At 35.2% G+C, this 24,522-nt stretch overlaps 1 protein-coding gene across 4 annotated transcripts in view; it reads left to right on the top strand.

The window, feature by feature from the left end:
• The window catches only part of TNPO1 (transportin 1), an 88,134-nt gene extending 63,845 nt beyond the window's left edge, over positions 1-24,289 (top strand). For 2 of the 4 annotated variants that reach the window (XM_067316371.1, XM_067316372.1), the window contains 12 exons: positions 1,486-1,657; positions 3,513-3,599; positions 4,355-4,462; positions 4,671-4,829; positions 4,920-5,007; positions 6,043-6,141; positions 6,369-6,464; positions 9,437-9,512; positions 10,320-10,419; positions 11,903-11,977; positions 17,146-17,288; positions 18,880-24,289. In XM_067316371.1, coding sequence (XP_067172472.1) covers positions 1,486-1,657; positions 3,513-3,599; positions 4,355-4,462; positions 4,671-4,829; positions 4,920-5,007; positions 6,043-6,141; positions 6,369-6,464; positions 9,437-9,512; positions 10,320-10,419; positions 11,903-11,977; positions 17,146-17,253 — 1,168 coding nt within the window. In that variant the 3' untranslated portion in view covers positions 17,254-17,288; positions 18,880-24,289. Of the gene's footprint in view, positions 1-1,485; positions 1,658-3,512; positions 3,600-4,354; positions 4,463-4,670; positions 4,830-4,919; positions 5,008-6,042; positions 6,142-6,368; positions 6,465-8,627; positions 8,913-9,436; positions 9,513-10,319; positions 10,420-11,902; positions 11,978-17,145; positions 17,289-18,879 lie in introns of those variants that run through there. The other 2 variants (XM_067316373.1, XM_067316374.1) reach the window with 2 other exon arrangements.
• Positions 24,290-24,522: the final 233 nt, after the last annotated feature.

Genomic DNA, 24,522 nt, shown 5'->3' on the forward strand with positions numbered 1-24,522 from the left:
AAAGCTTTGGTCCACACTTCTCTCTTACAGAACATGGTTAAAATGTACGTGTAGTTAAAAACAGCTATGTTGCAATTGTTGAATACCCTCATGCAGCGCTTACAAAGGATACGCAATAGGCAGTGGAAATTGCTAAAGTAAGAGGAAGGAGAAACAAGGGAAATACTAAAATAATAATCCAACTGATTTTTATTTTTTTTTAATTCAGCCAGTACTAGATTTATAGCATACATTAAAGTGCTTTCTTCAGAGTAGAGTTTCATTAAAATTACTGCTGCAGCAAGAAAATAAACAGTCTGGGGAATTCCGCTTTGAGGAAAATGTGGAGCTGTTATAAGTCAAGACATACTTGCTAGCTTTATAAATTGTAAGGACATGTTATGATCATTCTTGGATAGGAGCAAAAAAAAAATGCATCCCTACAGTGAATAGCTACATAGATCTTTAATTTCTGCTATATTGAAAATTGAGTATAGAGTATTACGTATTTACATCACTGACTTCTGTATCATCTCAGATATCTAACTGTAATTTCCTTGCTATTGAGAAACTACTCCTTTAATTGGGGATACCCTAAAAGCTCTTTGACTTATGTATGTTCTCCTGCTCACATTCTATGTCTTTCTGAAAAAGCAAAATAAGAGATGACACTGATATTAGCCATTTAAAGCATTCACAGTTGTATTGTGCTAAGAAAAAGGCATTTCTGTATTTAGTAGCACACTAACAAGGGGTTGTTCACCTCATAGGGTGATGCATAAATTTTTAGTGCTAGGATAGGCTAATAATAGTCTTGTTGACACAAGCCAGGTGAATAAATCTTTAATAGCTCGTGGTTTTTTCATTTTAATATTTCTCTGAAGTGGTATATGTGTTATTTGGGTGGGGGGGGGGTTGTTTTGGTTTTGGTTGGGTTTTTTTTTTTTTTTGGTGCCATCGTTCATAAACATTTAACAGACAATCTGATAAGGTTCTGTGATGTGTGCTTTGACCAAGGCTGGACGTAATTGTTCATGCACTGCCTTTGCTTTCTGTTTTCTGTATCTTTATCTGTTTTTCTGTGCAGTGAAGTCCAAAGGGTACAGGCTATCTGATGTTGACATGGTATCTGGCACAGTGGTACTGGGGCTTCTAGGTGCGGCTAGAGCACACGTTAAATGTAACAGCTTGTGTTATGGTTCCTAATGTTTCAGTTAATGTATTGTAACTTCCTATACAGTAACTCTTCTAGGGATTTTTCCTGTGTATGCATGGCTTTACAAAAATATTTTTGAATTTTATTTGTCGCAGTATAAGTGAGTCCTTAATGTGTTCCATCAAAATCTGCATTATCCCAGTAATACCATTTTGAAAATGTATCTCAGATGAGTCTGAGGACTGAGTACAATTAGTATTGAATGGAAACGTGTTGTGTTGGGATGTTGTTGAGTTTTTTTGTTTTGTATTGTTTTCAAGGTACTGACTGACCTGTTTTTTGTCCCTCAGTGCCTTTGCTACTCTAGAAGAGGAGGCTTGTACAGAGCTTGTTCCTTATCTTGCTTATATACTTGACACTTTGGTCTTCGCATTTAGTAAATACCAGCATAAAAACCTGCTCATTCTTTATGATGCTATAGGAACTCTGGCAGATTCTGTAGGACATCATCTAAACAAACCAGTGAGTATCCCTTATATTCTGTAGAAGTGCTCATTATATGTTGAGAAATGGATTCAGTGTGCTTTATATGTTAGAAAATGGAAATCCTGATCTTTCTATGTAGTTTTTGGTCACATTAAATATTTACATGTAAAACACTTACATAGACTGCTTGTAACTTGCCCACTACACAAACAATCCCTGTTTTGAATAAACCACTGTGTTTGTAGTGGCTTTTGATTTGTGCTTTGAATTTGATTATTTTTTTCCAGTCTCAACATTTTTCAGGTCAAAGGAGATACCTGTATCAGTATAGATACTAAAAAGAACTTAAGAGAAGTAGGTGTAATGTGTTTGCGAATTTCTAATGACCAATCTCTTTTGAGGAACGTCTTTCAGTACAACTAAGCTGCTCTCTGTGTGTCTCTTTCTAATGTATTGGAGCACATTGTTGCCTGAAACTACTTTATCAGAGGATGGGACAGACATACATTTTATATATAAAAGCGCAAAATCCTTTGGACAAAGCACAGATAACACACAGGCACATAATGTGTTTTTTGTAGCATGTGTGCTTATTAATAGAATATATGTACATGTCATATGTTACATGCATCTTATGCTGGCTGTTAGAATTTGTTTTGTCTCTCTGTAATGTTTTGCATGACAGACACACTAAAACAAAACTACTTGGTTTGTTGCCATGGCATTTCACTTCCCATCCGAGGCCCCATGCAATCAGAAGACCTCTTCTTCAGTCTCCCTCTGGCGTTGGTCAACTTGACGGTTGACAGCACCATAAAGGAAGATAAATGGGAGCTCCTGCTGGCAGTGGGAATTTCTTCAGACCTTTAGAACACTATCTTTGGGCACAGCATTAGTTGGCAGCATTTGCTGGATCTTTGGGTACCTTCTGGGAGCAACAGGCACTATAGGGATGCCCTGCTCAGTGTTCTTGTGACTGAGCAGTGGCAGAGAAGATACCCATTCTCTATCAAGCTGTTGCATCCTGGTGGAAATGGGTCCTTCTGGAAGGATGGGAAATGACTGCCTTCATGGATGGTTAGTTGCTCAAGGAAGAATTTTCATGAACATGGATGGGATTGTAGCATGAGGGCAATAGGGCATTGCTGAGAAAAGCAGGTGACAGATGCACAGCCAGAGTGCATTGCTAGTAAAAAGACTTTTCTGTATACCCTGAGGTGATCGTGTGGATTTACAAATCAGGGAGCAGTTGAAAGTTGCTAGACTGAAACCGAACCTGGAGGAAAAGGTTCACTCTGCAAAAGGTTGTGTGCCTCTACCAAGAAAACAAAAACAAAAAAACTTGTTGAACTGAATGGAATATTGTCTTTCCCTCTTTACTGTGTTTAGAAATTATTACATGAGTATTGCTTCACAAAAATAATTCCCACATACAGAACAGACGTGATGTATTTCTGGATACAATTAAATAAACACTTGTGGTGGCAGAACCAATCTTCAAATTTTTTTTATACGGTACAGCTCACCAATAGCGTGAGGAAATTAAGACTTACAAAGTTACCTTTATGTGAAAGTTTTTAGCTGAATTATGTCAGTCACTGCTTCTTACTACCTCAACTATAATACTAGAAACACAAATTTGATTGATATTGGTGTTTTGTTGAAAATCTTAAGACCTAATTGTAAACACTAAGATTAAACTTTTATCAATAGACAGAAGAGCCATCAATTTTTAAACATTTTACAATGGTTGAATTATGGTACATCAGTTTTGTCTTTTGTCAAAAGAAAAGTATAAGTGGTTTTTCATTCCACACTTAGTTTATTTCGAGGCTAGAAAACCAATATATTGAAATTGTTTCAGCAGCTGATGCATTTTCATCCTAAACAGGAATATATTCAGATGCTAATGCCTCCATTAATCCAGAAATGGAACATGCTGAAGGATGAAGATAAAGATCTCTTCCCTTTATTAGAGGTAAATGTTAAAAATTGAATATCCTTAATCAATTTCTTTTAGGAATTACACTTGCATTACTGAAGAAACTCCTACTAGGAAGCGTGACTATAAAAGTTGACAGTGTTAGGCATTTTTCATAAAGGAGAAAATCTGATTCTAGTGAGAAAATCTTGTGCCTAAAGAAGTATCATTAGGTTTAGTGGAAAGTTTAGATTTTTTTCTGCTGTTTTTGAGTATTTTCTTTGGGATTCTTTTTAAAGAAAAAAATAGTGTTCCTTTTCCCCTTTTTTTACCTCTTTTTCCCCCTCTCCTTTCACTCCTCTATTAAAGCTTCTGTCAAACAAGCCAAAGATGTGAACTAGACCATGTAAACTGTTTTGCTATACTTTCCAAATCTGAAGCAAGAAAACTCTTGTAGAAAAAGTAGTTTCATAACCTAACTTTAATGCTAAGTCTTTTATGTGAGCTTGTATATAAGTGTTGGCTGAATATTGTAGTAGCTGTATTCATATGCGCTTTGTCAGCCGCGTCTAAGAAGATACTACTTCTGAGAAGTTTTCTTAACTGGCGTATTTAGGAGAGAGTCACAGTTAGCTGACAGTTGGCTTGGCTCAGCTAGTAAGTACTGATTTTCTAGGTTGTGTTTATTTAATCAGGTATATATGACTGTACTTACAATGCTGACACTGCCCACCCCTCCCCTCATCCCTCCAGTAAAAGACACTGGGGGCACAAAGAAAATTTGTGACTTTTTCATTACTTATTTATTCCAGTGCCTGTCGTCAGTTGCTACTGCCTTGCAATCTGGCTTCCTTCCATACTGTGAACCTGTGTACCAGCGTTGTGTAAATCTGGTGCAGAAGACCCTTGCACAAGCCATGGTATTTTTCTATTGCTATTCCTAGGATTTCAGAATATCTCCTTCAATCAATGTATTAAGTATGTAATATTATGGCTATGTAAAGGGATTTATAGTATAACTATTGAACGTCTAAATGAAGCTGCAGTTGTGAAACTGTTTTTTTTCTTTCATGCATGCTTCTGAGACAATCTAATACTCGTTTTGAAAATGTGTGCTTGTTGTTGCAGTTGCACAATGCTCAGCCAGACCAATATGAAGCTCCAGATAAAGACTTCATGATTGTGGCTCTTGATTTACTTAGTGGTTTAGCTGAAGGACTTGGAGGCAACATTGAACAGCTAGTGGCTCGCAGCAATATCCTGACACTAATGTACCAATGCATGCAGGTGAGATGAACCTGTTTAATCCCAGAATTTTCTTTCTTATGAGAATCAAAACCACTACTAGAATTATCTTTTTCTTTTTTTTTTCTTTAGGATAAAATGCCCGAGGTACGGCAGAGTTCTTTTGCATTGTTAGGTGATCTGACAAAGGCGTGTTTCCAGCATGTTAAGCCTTGCATCGGTATGTTTCTTTTTATATATTAAACAATTGGCTTGTTTTACAAATTGGTAAGAAGCTGGCTTAAATATTATTAAGCCAGCTTCTGTGGCTGGCCTTGTTATGGTGGTGTTAGTTTTCATTACCCTTTATCAGCAGGAGTTATAGTCTTGTCTACTTCAAACTGTGTGTTTAAAAATACGCATTTTTCCTTTTATAGACAGTGAAGAAGTTCATTTTGTCACTTGATTTTTATAATGCAATGAGCTGCCTGTTTTGCTGGAATAAAGCAATACAGATAGACTTTAATTAGAACAGTTGCTTTCTTTGATTAAATTCTTCAGTTTGTAACTTCTACTGTTCTACTATAATTTAGTGTTATACAATTACATATATATTAAAATTAGGAAACTTAGAGAGAAATTTTCCTTTTCAGTAGGGAAGTAGCATCAGTTACAGACTTCCAAAATATTTGTTGTCTCATCCCTCAAATACCCTAGAGGTGCCTTCAGCTTGCCAAATGAGTGTTTGGATAGGCTGGGAATTGAAAATTTATTTTGGCAAATGTCATAATCTTATCTTTGTGATTCATAATATTTTCTTAAACTACATTTAATCAAGGAGGTGATTGACTTCTAGGCTTTATTTTCAAGCATAGCTGAATACGTAGCTCTCCGCATGCTTTGAGGGTTGTTCAACTATCTTATAAAAACTAGAAGTATTTGTATTTGATTTTTCCCCCCCCTACACCCCCCACCCCTCTCCCCCTCACTTCCCATCCCCAAGAAACAGGCAGAAAAATTTGTAGGTTTACATAAAGGTAAAGTCTTATTAGAAACCTTTCAAAATCATAGTTTGAAAAGACTTGTATTGATCTGTTTAGATTCTAAAATCCAGGTTAATCCACTATGTAGCAGAAATATAGCTCTTGTTAATTCATGCATAACACGTTCCGCTTATGTGGTTTAAAAAAAAAAAAAAACTTTTGTTGTGAGCTTACAGTATTAGGGCAAGATGGTTGTATTGTGTGATGAGACTTTAAAATGTTGTTCTTTCTAGCTGATTTCATGCCCATTTTGGGAACCAACTTAAACCCTGAATTCATTTCTGTGTGCAACAATGCCACCTGGGCAATCGGAGAAATCTCCATCCAGATGGGTAAGACTTTTTTTTCTTTTGAGAGACTTTCTTGAATGTTTTCGCTTTTGGCATGTTTTCTTTGTTTTTTGTTGTTGGTTTTTTTTTCTCAGAGTGATACTTTCACATTAAAATTTAAATTCATTTTGAGATTCTTGTCCTGATATGAAGTTCAGTGTACTGGATCTATAGAGATTATGTATATTAATGGTCATTTTCTTCTGAATCTTTGTTTTTGGCTATTTTAGGTATAGAGATGCAGCCTTATATTCCAATGGTGTTGCACCAGCTTGTAGAAATAATTAACAGACCCAACACGCCAAAGACGTTGTTAGAGAACACAGGTACCCAAAAACTGAACCATTCATGGTGAAGGGAATTAGGTTTTTTTGTTTGTTTGTTTTGGCTTTAAAAAATACGTAGGCAAAACACACCAGAACTGGTATCTGGCTTTTCTAAACAAAAGTAATCTGTTTTGCAGAAGTTCTTACAAGTCTCAGTCTTGCAGCAAAGCATCTATCATATATCTAGATTCTTTAAAATGTTGCTTTCTCACCTTGTAACATTTATTATATTTATTTATCATTATCTGAAGTTCAAGTATTTTCTTACAATTTTATTTGTTTATTTGACATGACAAATGTATGCAGTAACACTTTTAAGACTTAGTGGCCTTACTTTACACTGATTTTAATATATGCATGTACTTACATATAATGTGTACTGTATATATATGTCTAATGTTTGAAGCAAATGTAATTGGCATATAAAAACAAAAAATGAACTCCTTTAACTTACAAAAAAGACTAGATTTTTTTAAAAGAAATTTATAATATCATGCATAAAATCTAGATCTGTGATGGCAATATTACCACGATGTAACTAAAATTATGTGCAATATCTATTACCTGATCACTTGATTACAAATTTCTGAAAAGAAGGCTAACGATGGCACGCGTGTTTGTGTACAGCCAACAACTTTGACTTTCAAATTGGGAGCAGTCCATAAATACCTTATTAAATCCAAATTTCTGAGGCTTGTTTCTTTTGCATTTTTAGAGGGAATGTTCTGGTATGAAGAGCACCTTCCATACTACAGGAAAACTCTATTAATGATTTGACAGGTTTTTGTTTTATTATTTTATTAATAGAGAATCTTTCCAATTTTTTTTTTGTTTGATAACTAATTATCATGTGAGAAAACGGTAGTTTAGTCATTATAACCTGACATGATTGAAAATGATGCAAGTTCAATGCTACAGTTGCATTTTTATGAGATAAGCGTGAGTTAAATTGGAGAGAGATTTTCAGTGCATATTTTCCTCCAGTATTTTGTGAACTTAAAAGCTCCAGTGTCCCTACCCCCTTCTCTTCTTTCCTCTACTTCCCTAATCTAGTATGGAAGGTGAACTTGAAGAAAAATTAGCTAGTTGTTTGGCATATTATAGGTATTGCTTTTTAAAAGGATAATTTTGGAGTAAATACCTATTCATTATGAAGTAAACTATAGAGTAGTATAGCAATATAAAAAAATATATATATTTTTTTATTATTATTTACACCCTTCCTCGTTTTTCCCCCCACTGATGGATGTGTAGTACCTATAACTGACAGGCATCCAGTACTTAAATGCTTGCTTCCATCACTATTAGAGAATTTTTGGAAGCATCCAAATACTGACGTTTTGTTTATTCTCTTAATAGTTACTTTAAATGTGGATGCATAACTGCAAATAAATGTTGTGTGGTGTACTTATTATAAGTTTGTTGTGGGATATTGTGCTGCATGCTACTGGTATGTGCTAGAATATTGTTGTTTTCTACTTTAGCCTACTATGTAATAAGCTATTAAGCCACTTCTCTTTATGGAAACATGAGACAACATTAGCAAAAATTGCATAGAAAATGTGTACATGCCAAAAATTTCACCTCCTTTTACAGACTGTAGCTGTGAGGACTTAGTGATGAAACCTACAAGTGTATCTTCTTTTAGAAGTAGTACTTCAATTGCAAATAACTTGTTTATTATTAACATAATGCTTGAATTGCATACTTAAAACCAATCTCACAGAAAAGACAGTTTCACAAGTTAGATCTGCTGAAAACTTTAGATGCTGAATACTGAAATTGAGTAGTATCAGAGAAAAAATAGTACAATACCAGTGTGCTGCGGCTTTCACGGAATGAGCACGCTTCAAGCTGCTAGTATATCCTACACCAAACTTTTTTTGGAGAAAGCATCATCTGCTTTACTGCATGTTTCATGAAACTGTTCACAAATGCCTGTTTAATTAGAGTGTTGCATAGTATGTCCCTTGAACATAGGTTTCCTTTCTCTGCTTCATATAAATCTGCTGGATTTTAGTATTATTCATGTATTTTGCTTCAAGTAATCCTGATACATTATTCCCCACCCTCTCCTTTTTCTAAAGATTAATCTTTTGTGAGTTGAGCAAACACCATTAAAACACATTTGTATGATGGTATTTCCTTCTGTCTGTCCCTCAGAACAAAGGCCCAAACTATCTAACCATCCGGAGAAGCAGTTCTGCTATTCAGGTGTCCTGCTGCCTTTGTATCAGAAGTCAGATTCTTCTGTGACTTCTATGAAGAAGCCTTTTGTGAACAATAGAAATATTGGGATTAACAAACAAATTTATGATATGCAATTAGTTGCTGTGAGATAGCAACCGCTTTAAAATAAAAACTCTGCAAGATCGTGAAGCAAATAAGTATTTAGTGCTTACTGAGAAGGGCATCATTTACTTAGTATTTTTAGGTAGGCCACAGTATATTCAGTGTAAACATGTTTCTAAATGTAGTTGTTTTGATAGTTAGTAAACCAATTAAAATCTTGAAATCCAAATTTTTTTAAAAAAAAATTTATAATACTTAATATTATGACTGAAAATGCTTAATTCCTTTTTATCAAGAGTATCCAGAATAGCACGTTTGAATAAAAACTTAGAAGTGTATGGTAGATACATTTAATGTAAGAGCTGACTGTAAAGAGGGCAGAATGACTACTTGTATCAAAAAGCCTTTGGATTTTAAATTGTGTTTTTGGTGTTCTCTCATTTACTTCTTCAATTTTTCTTTTTACCCTGGAGAGTATACCATATATGTTGCTGCCTCTTATTTAGGGGGTGGTAATAAACAGCACTGGTGAAATCTTATGTTTATTATCATACACAGATTCTGTTGGTTTCTGTTTCTGAGTTATTTGTTGTTTTTTCTTTATTTTTTCTCCTTCCCCCTCATTTGCTCATGTCTTGGTTGGCGTTTGGTGGTGTATAACCGTGATTGCGTTACCTTAGCAATAACAATTGGTCGTCTTGGTTACGTTTGTCCTCAAGAGGTGGCCCCCATGCTACAGCAGTTTATAAGACCCTGGTGTGTATTATTCAATCTTTTTTTTTTTAATTCATTTTTCTTCACTCTCTTTCTTTCTTCTCTCTATCTCACTTTTAGATATATTTTCAGTTGGTTACAAAATCTCAATCCTTAATCATTGCCAACCATGTGACTAATCTTGTCCTATCAGGTTTGTGAGTTTTTAGTAGCACCGTCATGTATTCTTTATGTTGTGGCTAACGACTAATTTATGCATGGGATAAGATTGTCACATGCTTGCTGTGTTAAAAAGCTTGACTATGAAAGAGCATTTTAAAATCCACCAGAATGATAATACAATGCATGCAAATACCGTAAAAGTCAAACGGTGCATTACTTTACTTAAAATTCAGTCTGAGGCTTGAATTGCTGTTAGGAATTTATGTTTATAGACTTGTTATGTATAAAATAGTTTGCTTGCTGCTGTAAAAGTTAAATAACTGTTCCGTAAGTGGTATCTGACATAATTCATACTGTGGTAGTAGTATATGTTCTGCTTCTAATAATGATAATTTCTATAAATATTTCAGATACATGTTTCTTTTGTATTTAATGGAATGCAGGTCACACTTTGTAACTGTATTTAGTACAACAGGAGAGCAAGATTCTGCAGATCATGCCTAATGTAAATATTATTAGTAAATACAGTACGCGACAAGTATTTTTCTATCTTCTAAGCGTTCAGAATAGTGTTTCATATCATCTTATCAGTGTGACTTATTCCATCAAATACTGTTATCTAGTTCTGACTTAGCTGATTCTATTACTTTGTCATTCAATTAACAGCTTTGCTCTCCAACTTATTAGGTGCACTTCTCTGCGAAACATAAGGGACAATGAGGAAAAGGATTCAGCCTTCCGGGGGATATGTACCATGATATCAGTCAACCCCAGTGGAGTAGTCCAAGTAAGATACTTGAATAGATCTTTCTTTTTCTCTCTTTATTCATGTGAAATTTAGTGAAAGCTGTAAACAGAGTATTTAAAAAATTCACCTTGATGTTGATGCCCTTCAATACATGATGTAGCTTTATTTTTGAGGTTAAGGAGACCAGAGTGTTTATATTGCTAGTGATACATATAGCAATACCTCAGGATTTCTATTTCAGTAATTATCATCTATGGAAGCGAAAAGAGTAGAAGAGAAGTAGTCTTCCATTCAAATTATGTGTCTTTTAACTGAAAGAAAAGTGTAAATAATGAGCTTTGATTAAAATAACTTTTTTGGGATTTCTGTTAGTTTCTTTATTTTTTGTGTTGAGGATCTGTAAGGAAAACATAAGGCAAAATTTTATGTATGAAATTCTACTTTTCAGATACAATCTTGACTTTTTTAAAAAAGAAACAGAACAAAAAAATAACCATTTAATTCTTAAAGTCTGGATAGGGACCTTGGACATACTGCTTAAAGAATCAATGGGACAAGGAAGATGCATCTCTTGAAAATAAATGCTACATGTCTGGAATAGACTATGGCTTGCTCTTTAGTCTCCACAACTCCAAAGTAAAGCTATACCAATGTAGTATGTTGTAAGAGAAAAAAGAAGGTGGATTCCTCTTAGAAATCTTGAGGATTTCATAAAGAGACTATGATGCAAGTTGCTGATTGTCTTAAACACACAGGTCTTCCCTCCTTCCCCTGCTTGGAATCTTTCTCCCTGAAATGCATGAGTTGAGCCTTTACCTTGTTTTGATATTTTTCAGTTCATTTTACTAATGCCTAATTCTGTACTTAACATTGCCTTCTTCTGCTGTCCACTTGTTCTTTCACACAACTTAAGGGGGAGGAGGAGGAGGAACTTAAGGGCTTTTTCATTATCCCATCTCTCCTTCCTTGTAGTTATCCTCAGTTCCTATCCAAAAATATATATTATCAACTTAATGATTAAAGACTTGTTTTAACAGTGTACTAGGAGGTAATGCATGACAGCCAATGAACTTAGTGAAGGATTTGGGGGTGCCTTTGTTTGTGAATTTGAATGTTAAAGATTGTGTGTCCCAGAAACTTCTGGCTCTCCTTGAAGAAATACAGTTTTTTCCAACTGGAAATATGTGAGAAAGAGTTGCTAATGTAGTTTTGAGTTTGCTGCTTGTTATAAGATGTTTAGTTCTTGAACTTGGTTGTTGTACTAAGAATTAGACAAGTGTGTTCTGGAAGAGGAGAGGTTTTTTGTAACTTCTTGTTTTATTTAATCAAAAACTTAAAACACTATTTCTTACACCTATGCATACAGTAATTTGCCATCATTACCTGAACTGACTGGAAAGTAAATAAAAGCAGTTGTGAATTGAGATCAAAGACCCTGTGTAGTTCATAGAAAGAACATCAAGCATTGCATTCAGAACTATAAATTGAGTTTTCTAACCTGTATGATTGTTTAATCTTATAGGACTTTATTTTTTTTTGTGATGCTGTTGCATCGTGGATTAGCCCAAAAGATGATCTTCGAGACATGTTCTGTAAGGTAATGTTTCTAGTATAACAGTGTATCATAACTGTGGCTCTGCTGGATCTTCTGTTTCTTTCTTGCTTTCCACTCTTACCACTTAATGTATTTGTGTTTGTAGAGGCTTCTTTGCAAAGTCTTGAACTTTCAGATAAAACAACATAAAAATCTAAAGTTGTTTTTACCTTTATATTTTGTTATATGCACTGAGGTTATTCCAAACTTCTTTTTACCAATACTGGAAAGCGTGGGATCTTATTCGAAAGGGTAATTGCCCTCTCAAGGAACTTCTCGTAATGTCCAGCCTACTATTTTTTGACTGCATTTGAAAGAACTGGGTTTTTTTATACTACATATAAGACACTTTTAAATGATTTTTTTAAAATTAATTAATTATTTATTTAATAGAAAATGAGGTCTCTCTGGTTATAGGTGGGTTTTGTTGGTTTGTTTGTTGCCACAAAAATAACTATTTTGGGAAAATAATTACAGGCATACCTCATTTTATTGCTCTTCGCTTTATTGCGCTTTGCAGATACTGCGTTTTTTTTACAAATTGAAGGTTTGTGGCAACCCTGTGTCAAGCAAGCCTATCGACACCATTTTTCCAACAGCATGTTCTCACTTCGTGTCTCTGTGTCACATTTTGGTAATTCTCGCAATATTTCAGACTTTTTCATTATTATTATATCTGTTATGGTGATCTGTGTTCAGTGGTCTTTGATGTTAATATTGTAATTGTTTTGGGGTGCCACGAGCCGTGCCCATACAAGATAGCAAAATTAATCGATAAATGTTGTGTTCTGACTGCTCCACCGACCGGCCATTCCCCCGTCTCTCTCCCTCTCCTTGGGCCTCCCTATTCCCTGAGACACAACAATATTGAAATTAGGGCAGTTAATAACCCTACAATGGTCTCTAAGTGTTCAAGTGAAAGGAAGAGTTGCACGTCTCTCACTTGAAATTGCAAGCAAGAAATGATGAAGCCTAGTGAGGAAGGCATGTCGAGAGCCGAGACAGGCTGAAGGCGAGGCCTCTTGCGCCAAACAGTTAGCCAAGTTGTGAATGCAAAGGAAAAAGTCTTGAAGGAAATTCAAAGTGCTACTCCAGTGAATACACGAATGATAAGAAAGCGAAACAGCCTTCTGGCTGATATGGAGAAAGTTTTAGTGGTCTGGATAGAAGATCCAGCCAGCCACAACATTCCCTTAAGTCAAAGCCTAATCCAGAGCAAGGCCCGAACTCTCTTCAATTCTGTGAAGGCTGAGAGAGGTGAGGAAGCTGCAGAAGAAAAGTTGGAAGCTAGCAGAGGTTGGTTCATGAGGTTTAAGGCAAGAAGCCATCTCCATACCATCAAAGTGCAAGGTGAAGCAGCAAGTGCTGATGTAGAAGCTACAGCAAGTTATCCAGAAGATCTAGCTAACAGAATTGATGAAGGTAGCTACACTAAACAACAGATTTTCAATGTAGACGAAATAGCCTTATATTGGAAGAAGATGCCATCTAGGACTTTTGTAGCTAGAGAGGAGAATTCAATGCCTGACTTCAAAGGACAGGCTGACTCTCTTGGTGACTTTAAGTTGAAGTCAATGCTCATTTACCATTCCGAAAATCCTGGGGCCCTTAAGAATTATGCTCAATCTACTCTGCCTGTGCTCTATAAATGGAACAACCAAGCCTGGATGACAGCACATCTGTTTACAACATGGTTTACTGAGTATTTTAAGCCCACTGTTGAGACCTACTGCTCAGAAAAATTCCTTTCAAAGTATTACTGCTCATTGACAATGCACCTGGTCACCCAAGAGCTCTGATGGAGATGTACAACAAGATTAATGTTGTTTTCATGCCTGCTAACGCAACAGCCGTTCTGCAGCCCATGGATCAAGGAGTAATTTCGACTTTCAAGTCTTATTATTTAAGAAATACATTTCATAAGGCTATAGCTGTCATAGATAGTGATTCCTCTGATGGATCTGGGCAGAGTAAATCGAAAACCTGCTGGAAAGGATTCACCATTCACGAATGTTCTTAATGACATCTAGATTCTTGGGAGGAGGTCAAAATATCAACATTAACAGGAGTTTGGAAAAAGTTGATTCCAACCCTCATGGATAACTTTGAGGGATTCAAGACTTCAGTGGAGAAGGTACCTGCAAGTGTGGTAGAAATAGCAGGAGAACTAGAATTAGAAGTGGAACCTGAAGATATGACTGAATTGCTGCAATCTCATGATAAAACTTTAATGGATGAGGATTTGCTTCTTATGGATGAATATAGAAAGTGATTTCTTGAGATGGACTCTACCACTGGTGAAGATGCTGTGAACATTGTTGAAATGACAGCAAAGGATTTAGAATATGACATAAACTTAGTTGATAAAGCAACAGCAGGGTTTGAGAGGATTGACTCCAATTTTGAAAGAAGTTCTGTTGTGGGTAAAATGCTATCAAATGGCATCACATGCTGCAGAGAAATCCTTTGTGAAAGGAAGAGTCAGTCGATGCGGCAAACTTCATTGAAGAAATTGCCACAGCCACCCCAGCCTGCAGCAGCCGCCACCCTGACCTGATCAGTCAGCAGACATCGAGGCAAGACCCTCCATCAGCAAAAAGATTACGACTCGCTGAAGGCTCAGATGATAAATAATAAATAAATAAGCAATAAAGTATTTTTTAATTAGGGTATGTACATTGTTTTTTTAGACATAATGCTCTTGTACACTTAATAGACTGCAGTATAGTGTAAACATAACTTTATCTGCACTGGGAAATCAAAAAAATGCGTGTGACTCCCTTTATTGTGATATTTGCTTTATTACGGTGGTCTGGAACCAAACCCACAGTATCTCCAAGGTATGCCTGTAGAGTTGCGACTGGAAAGTATTTAGTGCTGTCCTGATCTATTTATCTTGCTTCTGCTGAAAAATAAGCTTTTGGAATTGCTTAATCCTCTGCAGAATCCTTCTCAGATGAGTATTGAATATAACAAGGCTTAAAGAAAAATGACACCAAGACCAAGAATACATTTCTAGACAAACCGTCAATAGAGTTTAGGCAAAAGATCAATTTGCCTTGTGTGAAAACAAACAAACAAAAGCAATCCACCCAGAAACTGATATATTGTGTCTTTGTGTTAGTCTTGGAGGGGGAAAAAAAAAAGGCCAATTTTCATAGAGAGATGCTGCTACTGTTCAGTAGTGTGGCTCCCCTTGTGTGTAAAGTGGAATGTTTTTGAGGTATGTATCTCAGCATTTAATGATAGTCCTCTTAGCTAAAACAGAGCATGTTTCTAATCACTGGGATCATGGGTCAGTATTACATTTTCAAATGATTCAAATGACGCTGAGTGTGAAGATCAGAATAGAAACTAGAAATTTTGAATGCCATGCTGAGGAGCAAAGACAGAAATCTCACTGTCTTAGGAGACAGTTATCTGAGATGCTTCTAAGAAACACCAACATGGGAAGTGCACAACTCTGAGTATCAGTAGAAGAAAACAACAAATACTTACAGTCTTAAAGTCCAAGGCATTCTCTATGTTGATTGCTCCAAACAGTTTCAGTGCATGTTTCTGCACTGATTCTTCAATGTGGAAGAAAAGGAGCTTAACTTACTGAAGCAAGTAGTCATTCACATTCTTTTCAGGATAGCCATGTGGGATCTAATGCTTTCAAGCTAAACACAGAGGGCTTTGGTCTCCTGGCATGAAAGGATGTATTTGCTTTTGACGGTATATTTCTTTTTGCTTGATTTTGTTTTACTATGCAAGAAAGGAGCTGGACCTTTCTTCAGGTGATGGCGTGTGACTTAATCACCTGAGTGGGTGTTGATGCTGTCTGAATACATGATTACTGTATTCCAGTTACAAGTTTTTTCAAGCCCTTCCAACAGTAGTATGCATTTTAGGAACAATGGGGAAAAAAAAACTTTTTTGGAGTCCTTGAAATCTTTCTCTTGCTAGCGAATGGCCCAATGTTTTATTTGGGAGTACTAAAGCTGAGAGAGAGAAAAGCCTTCTGCTGCCGATGTTAAGATCTGATACACACTATAATTTTATTATCACCCTTTATAAAAGCAAAGGATCTTAAGACCGTAGCTGAAGCTCATCTGTTAAAACTGTACCAAAAGATTATTAAAATAGTCTGTTGCTTTTTGTGGTACCTGAGTGTTCTTGGCTTTTGTTAATTGCTAAGTAGCTGGCTAATGCGACTCTTCCGGCTGGGGGAGAGAGGTGGGTCCGCCTGTGGCAAGCAGGTGACCCTGTCGTGGCATTATTTCCTCTTGAAAAGCAGTTGTGCTCAAGAACATTGTGTTGAGGGTGAACTGGATACCATAAGCTTTAACTTTGACATTACCTCATCCTCTTTGAGGATGTTTTCGTGACAGGCTGTTCCTCAATTCAGTATCCTTGAGCTTAAAAAAGAAAAAACACAACTTAGGCCTCTGTGCATTATTTTCTATGAAGAGGAGCCGTTTAATCTGCTCTTGTTCTTTCTTATATTTACCTTCTAAACAGCTTTTTCAGAGCAAAAAATAATACCTTTTTGATAGTATCCTTTAACTTTGGTGGTTTAGGTAATTTGTTACATTGGAGGGTTCAGACTGAAACTTGTAGGATGTGGGGTGTGGGTTTTTTTGTTTTGTTTTGTTTTTTTGTTACACTGGCTTTTGACTGCTGTGGATCCCCATTCTTTCAGTGTATAGAAGACTTTTGACTTCCTTTTTGGTGACAGTTTGAGTACATGCTCCATGGAAAAAAACACAGCTACCCATAGGATGCTTTTGTATTTGTGACAGTATGAATGCCTGCCAAATTCCAGCAAATACTGGCTATGGTTCTGCCTTACTTTCCTTCCTGACCTTTAGAAAGACATGTGGATATAATAATCTTAACATATAAACTGTGTCAGTTGACAAAATGTTTAGCATTCTTAAATAGCCTAACTCTAGACTGTAAGTGACTGGATGCAATAAAAATATTTGTTCTTCTGTTAATTTTTTTGGGTAGCTATATTCTAGATGCTGTCATGCTTAACACAAGTGAATTTTTCTTTTAAGTAAGACTTTACTAAATTTATTTTGTTTCTTAGTACTGTTTAAATATTAAATTTGAGAACTTAAATGGACAGATGTACAATCCAGCAATTAGTGATTGTCTTAACTTTCCTCCCCCCTCATTTGTAGATTCTTCATGGATTTAAAAATCAAGTTGGGGATGAAAACTGGAGGCGTTTCTCTGACCAGTTTCCTCTTCCCTTAAAAGAGCGCCTTGCAGCTTACTATGGAGTTTAACCTCATGCACTGTAGCTGCAGTCCCATAATTAGAGGTAAGCACTCAAAACACCTTTACTAAACAGAGTTGTAAAACAGGCTTCCTCTCTATTTGCATTATATGAAACATGATTAATTATTGACTAGGTTAAATTTTTTTCAGATACACTGGATCAGATATCTTTTCTTCCTATAAGAAGAAAAAAGGATGATAGCGTACCTGATTGGTGGTAGCTGTAGCAATAGCAGTTGTCAGGCTGTGGGTGTTTTTTTGGGAGCGTGGGAGAGAGAACTATATGCACAGTAATATATCAAGATACAGTTAGAAGTATAGCTGTAACAAAGTGCCTGTTTGGGCTTAATAAGCAAAATGATGAATGTGATCCTCAAACCATCATATTGAAGACACGGGACTTTGAAAGACATGCTCACGCTGTGTCTTATGAATGGTAGATGATAGATGTGGTCTATGCCAGAATGCTTCTCTGGGGTAGGGAAAGCAAGTTTGTTAAGACACTGGCTATGAGAAGTCCTCGGCACGTACTAGGTGATCTTTGCACTGAATAAAGGATACTTTGCTAACCCTTAATTTTACTGACTCTAGAGCCTGATGTTTTGGGGAGGTTGATGAGTTTATTATTGCAATGTCCCACTTTATACACCAATTTGGAACTTTTACAGTTGTGTCATGGAGAATGACAGCTTCAGCCTCAGCAAAGAATGGTAGATATGCATTCTGAAATAATACATTATACCTTCTTGCTTTTTATGCTGTCCCTACACACTGTATAAAGAAGTTTCCGCATATGAAGTAGTGTAATGCTGTGAAAGATTATTACACTAATAATCTTTAGTAGTAATAATACTAAAAATAAGGGTGGATTAAGTTTATTCATTCGTCTTTATTAATTTGATATTTGCTCTAGAATTTTTATACTGAAATCATGGAATTGAATCGTGCAATTCTGTTTTATTGTTGAATGGACAACTATTTACAAGTCAGCCTAAGATTATTTACAGTCAGTGATATAAAATACCCTGTTTGAATTATATGTTTGATCTGAACATCGGATATAAAAATAAACTTACTTCAAACATTTACGTATTTATGAATGAGGGTATTTAGTTCTGATATAAGGGGTTTTTTGGGGTGTTTCTTTTTCCTCCTAATGAGGAGGAACCTCATCACTGTCCAGTTTGTATTGAGGGGTTACTATCACTATCTTGTTTAATCGGTCTGAAAGTAAAATTGTTAGGTCAGAAAAGCATACATATAATAATCTGTTCTTGATATCTTAACCATCTCTCAATTTTGGACAAAAAGGGTTAGAATATACAGAACTTGTTAAAATACATAGAACTGCTTTTGTCTTAAATCTAAGCCTAGCCACAACAGTGGAACTGTTAGTGTAGCTTTGAAGCATGCATCATTGTTTCATGAATAATAATTTTACTTTGTATAAATGTGATCTTTTTTAAACAAATTTAAAAGGACAAATCTGGGCACAAATTTATTTTTAACTTGAAGATTGGCCCCTATTACTTAAGCAAAGAACGCTTTTGTGGTGGTGGTGTTTTTTATGCACAGCTCTGTCAGTTAAGTTTCAAAGTAAGGTTTAACTATACCTTTATCTCTTCATTTTACAGGTCCTTCAGTCTGGGAGACTATGAGGGAGCCTCTGCACCCAGGGAAAATGTTACCCTTTACTGGGGGGAAGGGTAAACCAGTAGGGAATACAGTACAATCCCAACCCTACTGGGAGGGGCGGGAGGGAGGTGTTGCCGTCACTGTATTAAGTCGATGTTGGGAAATGTTTTAACATCTGGAGCCTTTGTGGGTGGAAATCTGTCTCCTATTACAACTCTGCACTGGATGTGAAGAAGCAAAAAAAAAAAAAAAAAAAAAAATCTATTCACAAAACAGCACATTCTGGAATACTGTGGGGAATTGTACCAAAATAAGAACCATATAATTGAACCATAGGGATACGTAAAGAGGAAAACTATTTTGCGCACAATAAAGGAAACCTAAGAATGGGGGTCACAAACAGTAAAAGGCTTTCTTTTTTTCTTTTTTTTTTTTTAAGTAAGGGTTTTCTACATTATTTCATCCTGCTTGATGGGATTCCTAGGTATTTGCATGTTAATGAAGAACTACACAAATGAAGTTAGTACAGTTAAAATGCAGCTTGTGTCTGTATTAGGAGCAGGCACTTGCAGTGTACGATACAGAAACCCCATCATAAATTAATAAAGGCTACCTTTAACAAAATGAAGAAACCTGCAAGCTGCCAAATGAGTCACTCCTTTCATTTTGGGGGTAAGGGGAGGGACACTTCAAAGGAAAGATTGACATCTTAATTTTTACATTTAAAAAATTTAAAGTAGTGGGTATGATTTGATTATTGTACTTCATTAGATTTAATTTCTAGAGTAAGGCATTATTCTTAACGTGCAGTTTAAGGTTCAGGCATGCATTCTGGCTCATAGTGTTCAGAAGTAATTTAAATTAGTGGGAAAGTAGCATGCTTGCATCACATAGAGTGAAATTGGTATACATTTACCTATGTTGCGCCAGTTTTGTGTTGCAGTTTACCAATTCAATATAGCCCTGCATTTAAATTTCCTTTTCTAAGATTCTGTGGATTTTATTTTTATTAAGGATATAGATATAAAGTACTGTAGTTTACAATTAGGCCTTGAAATACCTTTTTAGGATCTGTTAAGAATAAGATTGATATTGTATTGTGTGTAACCTGCACAATGTGGAAAGCTGATATACCTGTGCAAAATATTTGCCTCTGTGCTGTCAGTGTGATGTGCTTTCTGCATGGTTATATACTAGTGATTTTATCAGAACCTCTAAAAATGAGTTACATGGTAAGACCCGTTAAAGGCTGCATAAATGTTAGTTGGCACGTAAGACAATTGTAGAAGTTGATGACATGATTGCTATATTTGTGTTTATTCCCACTCAACATATTACCTTCTATGCTTTCTTTTTGTTCAAAGCATGATCTTAAAGAGATGTTTAAGTTAATGGATGTAATGCAGGGTATCTACACTGTATCGGCGCATGTTGGTGGCCCTTTGTGATGTAGTTAAATGCACAAGGGTGCAAGTTTAAAGCTACGGAGTGAAAGTTGGTTTGGATCCTCTTCATTTCATTTGTTTAGCTTTCTGTTGTGTTTTTTTTCTCTACTTACATGTATTCCTGTGAATAAATCCTTGTTAAGTTAACCCTTTACTTTTCCTTCCATGTGTATTTTCTTATGTACTGTGAATGTGAAATCCTAACTGGTACACTTGATCTTGTGTCCATCTAAAAGTGGCAAGTCTTTATTAATTTAGATTGCCTAGAGAGTATCCCATGATGATAAAGGAAAATGGAGAGATTTTTAACTCTGCTGGTCAGAGGTGAAGCCACACCTTTCCATTTTTCAAGTGCTGCATAATTAATCTGCAAAACAAAATTAAGCCATAACCGCCTTTTTATAGTTTTAGTTTCTCACCTTTGCATTGCAGAATGGATACTGGATAACAGTTTTTTGTTTGTTTTTATTTTTTTGTTTTGTTTTAAGAACTTACTCTTCTTTGCATGGTTCTCTTCTCTGAGTGTTGAATGATTTAGCCATTGCACTGAAGTTTGAGCTGTGTGAGTGTGAATTTATAAATGCTGTGTTAGGAGTTTGGGGTTTTTTTTATGCATGATAGCATGCACATGTTTTACATGTTTCTCCCACCACCACCACCTTTTTTTTGGCTTTGCAAATTTGAATGACTATGCCTGAAAATAGTTTGGATGTGTACTATATGAAGTACATTCAGTAATGCTAGTACATAATATTAATTCAATTTGGTCAAAATTGCATGTGATAACTTACTCTCAAATTATATTGCTTCAGTATCAAATATAAAATTCCTTCTTAACTAATGATTCTGAAGTAAATAATAGTTTTAGTCACTAAAACCACTTTAAACCCAAATTCTGAAAGAAAAAAAAAACTTTAAAATTTAGCGAGGTAGGATATTATCTCAGACCTGAACTTATTTTAATTTTGAGTTTGTTTAAGCATTAGGGAAGAGTTTCAGAAGGAAGTGACATTAAAGTTTCATAAAATAGAAAACCTACCTAAATAATACTGTAGCATTACAGATAGAATCTGAGTTTAGTTAAACTCTTTAAAGTTTCAGAAAGTCCCTTTAACCAAAAAGAATAAAAACCACTCCACCTCATCTTAGATTAGCTTACGATGCCACTTTTGTACATACATATTTTTAATAGGTGTTTGTGAACTGATCTGGTATAACAGCAAGGAAAGTGATTAAGGCAGAAATAAACAGTACTGACAGAATAGTCTTTTATATCAATAAGTTCTTTCATGGTATATTTTAAAGCTAATAAACCATATTCTTAATGCATAAAATAGTGCAGAGATTTGCAGAAGCCATTTAGGATATAACATGAGGTAAGAAAAGTTCTGAATCAGCATTAACAGTTATGATTCAAATTGTTGCATCATGGGATATATAAAAAGCATCCTAGTTCTTGTGGTGTAGTCTTGACAGTTCTTGAATGTTGACTGAATGTTTATACTGGTAGAATTGTGAGTTTGTCTTTGTTACATTCCAGTGTTTCTGCCTCTTGGCATGCTAAAAGCACGGCTTACTTCATTTGCTCCTTACACACTGAATAAAGTGCTGTTAGTGTGCTAAACTACAGAAATAGCCGCTGCTAAGTAATGGTGTAGATTTTCTACTTGAATATTTTTGTTGTAGGAACCTCAGGAGGTCAGTGTTTACTGTTTTTTATATATGCCTTTTTTCCTGTTTTGAGTTTCCCTTTTTGAAGGATTCTGAGAGTGAACAAAAGCTGCTGATCAACCTAAGTTGGTAACAGAAAGTGTATTTAAAATCCTAATAAATGCATCTTTTCGGCAGTTCTAAATTGCAGTTAAATTAGTCTTAAGTGACGTTCAGTTCTACAGTTTCTTTCATTACACATTCAGGAAACAGCTCTTTTCATTTAGGGAAAAAAAAGTTAGAATAGTTCATTATTTTAACCAGTGCAAGTAAAAATAATAAATTTTGTAAGTTTTTTCCAAAGCTTGATTATTTTCTAAATCAGTGAATGTGTATATATTAAAATTGTAATAAGCTAATTCTTATGCTTTAGTTTATTGCTACTTAAAGGTTGTACTCGAGATCACTTTTAGAAGAATGGGTTTAAAATTTATAACCATTATGATTTTTAGAAGTTATGAAGTAGCATAAATTTTGTAACTAACAATATTGATACTCACTGTGATTTTTCTTTTTTTTTCTTTTTGGTTAGGACTTTTATGTTAGCATCAATCTTAACTACTTAAACTGCATATATTGTATAATAGTAAAATGTATATTTTAGAACTTCAAGTGGCTTTCCTCAAACGAAACTCATTGCTACTTAGATAAAAAAAAAATATTCAAATACTAGCTTTATCTCAGGTGAATACTCTTGTACCCTTTTTGTTCAGAATACATGCTTATGAAAATGTGTCTTAATTATATCAGTTTATGTATTTCATATTAGGCAGCTCCTCTGTCTTAAACTTACTCTAAATTACCTTCTACTGTGGGACAATAATGACTTTTGCTTCACCTATTTTATTCATATTGAATGTATTAATAGATACAGGTGCAAAATCATTCTTCCCTTGAGGAGAATGCATCCATAGTCAAAAACAACTGAAATACTTTAAAAAAAAAATGCTTTAAATGCAATGTTGTTTTGAAAATCTTTTGTTTCAGATTTTATCAAGGAAAGAAGTTGCAACTTAACACTAATTGCTTCAATACTGTTTCTTTCATGAGGGTGATAGATGCATAAAACTTCTATGCAGGGTCTAAAGAGTAACTTTTTATCTTAGATAAAGGTTAGGCTCTACAGTGAAATGACTGCTGTAAATTACAAAACATCTTGCAGTTATCTCAGATAGACACTGATAGAGTTTGCATACGTATTTGTTACATATTGCGTATTTCCAGTAACCTCATTTTGAGTAAATAAAGCTTGATCAGTAGCTATTTCACTCACCTATGCATTCTCCAGGGTGACTTGCATCCATCAGTCTCCTAGGTATTCTTCTCCAATAGAAACCTTTTTTTCTGCCACTGATGCTTGCTCTTTGCACTTAAATGTTGGAGCAAGCCAGTTTTAGGTTATTTTAAATGGGAAACTCTGAGGTGGGTACTCTCTTTGCTTGCCTTACAGAGTATATTCTGCTAAAATAATAAGGATACTTACTCACTTGAATGTATTTATGTGAGGGAAATTAATATGACTCTATGAAAGATGAATCCCTGTGTGATGTTACAGTATACTTCTTCAATAAGCCAAATTCACATCTCAATTCAGCGCTTATAGTATAGTATCATTTTCCTGTAGGCTGGTTCTATTCTGCTACTTTGCTTTGGGTGAGCAACAAAACTGAGAAGGCCTGGGTGATTTACGTGGGGACAGTAATTGGGGAAAAAAGATTGGTGTAACCAGGTTTTTTTGGCTGTTGAATTCTCCAATGTAATACTATCTTTTTTTCATGGGAAGAAATAGGTAGATTCATTGTACATTGTCTGACTTACTGAACACTTCTAAAATTTTAAATTGGATGCGGTGTAAAAAAATTTAAAATGAGAAATGACTGGATCTTTCTGCTGACAACTTAGGTTGTATGAGTTTTGCTTGAAAGCTTTAAATCTGATGTTTCTGTATCTGCCACAATGTTGGAATGTTTCCTTCAAACATATCCTCCTGCAACCTCTCAAACTGTACTAAATTGAGTGATATTTCTTGAAGTCTGCCTATGTGCTAACAGAACTTCATTTTAAATAGAATATGGTTTTAATTTTTGATAAGCTGCTGAATTTTAAAGAGTTTTTGGGGCCACCAAATATTTTGGATCATGCAGAGAATATATATTGTACTGTAGTAATTTTGTATTTACATTTGTATGATGTGACATAATAGATGTGAATGTTAATCACTGCTTGACTATGTTAATAAAGTTGTTTAAATATAGATGTTGCGCTCCAGTTTTTAATGAAAGGTGGGAGCTTCGTGTTTAGTTTATCTGTTTTGCCTGACTCAGTAGTGCACTCTTCTGGTTCATATATGTAAGTTCTGGAGCCTGCTTAGAATTTTTAAACAAGGACTTTCATTTTACCTGAAAGAAAATGATCTTTGGATAAGTTAATGTTAACTCATGCTGCTTGGGAACATTTACAGATCTATGTAGACATAAGAGGTTTACC

This window comes from Apteryx mantelli, chromosome Z, assembly GCF_036417845.1.
Source record: "Apteryx mantelli isolate bAptMan1 chromosome Z, bAptMan1.hap1, whole genome shotgun sequence".
Classification (NCBI taxonomy): domain Eukaryota; kingdom Metazoa; phylum Chordata; class Aves; order Apterygiformes; family Apterygidae; genus Apteryx; species Apteryx mantelli.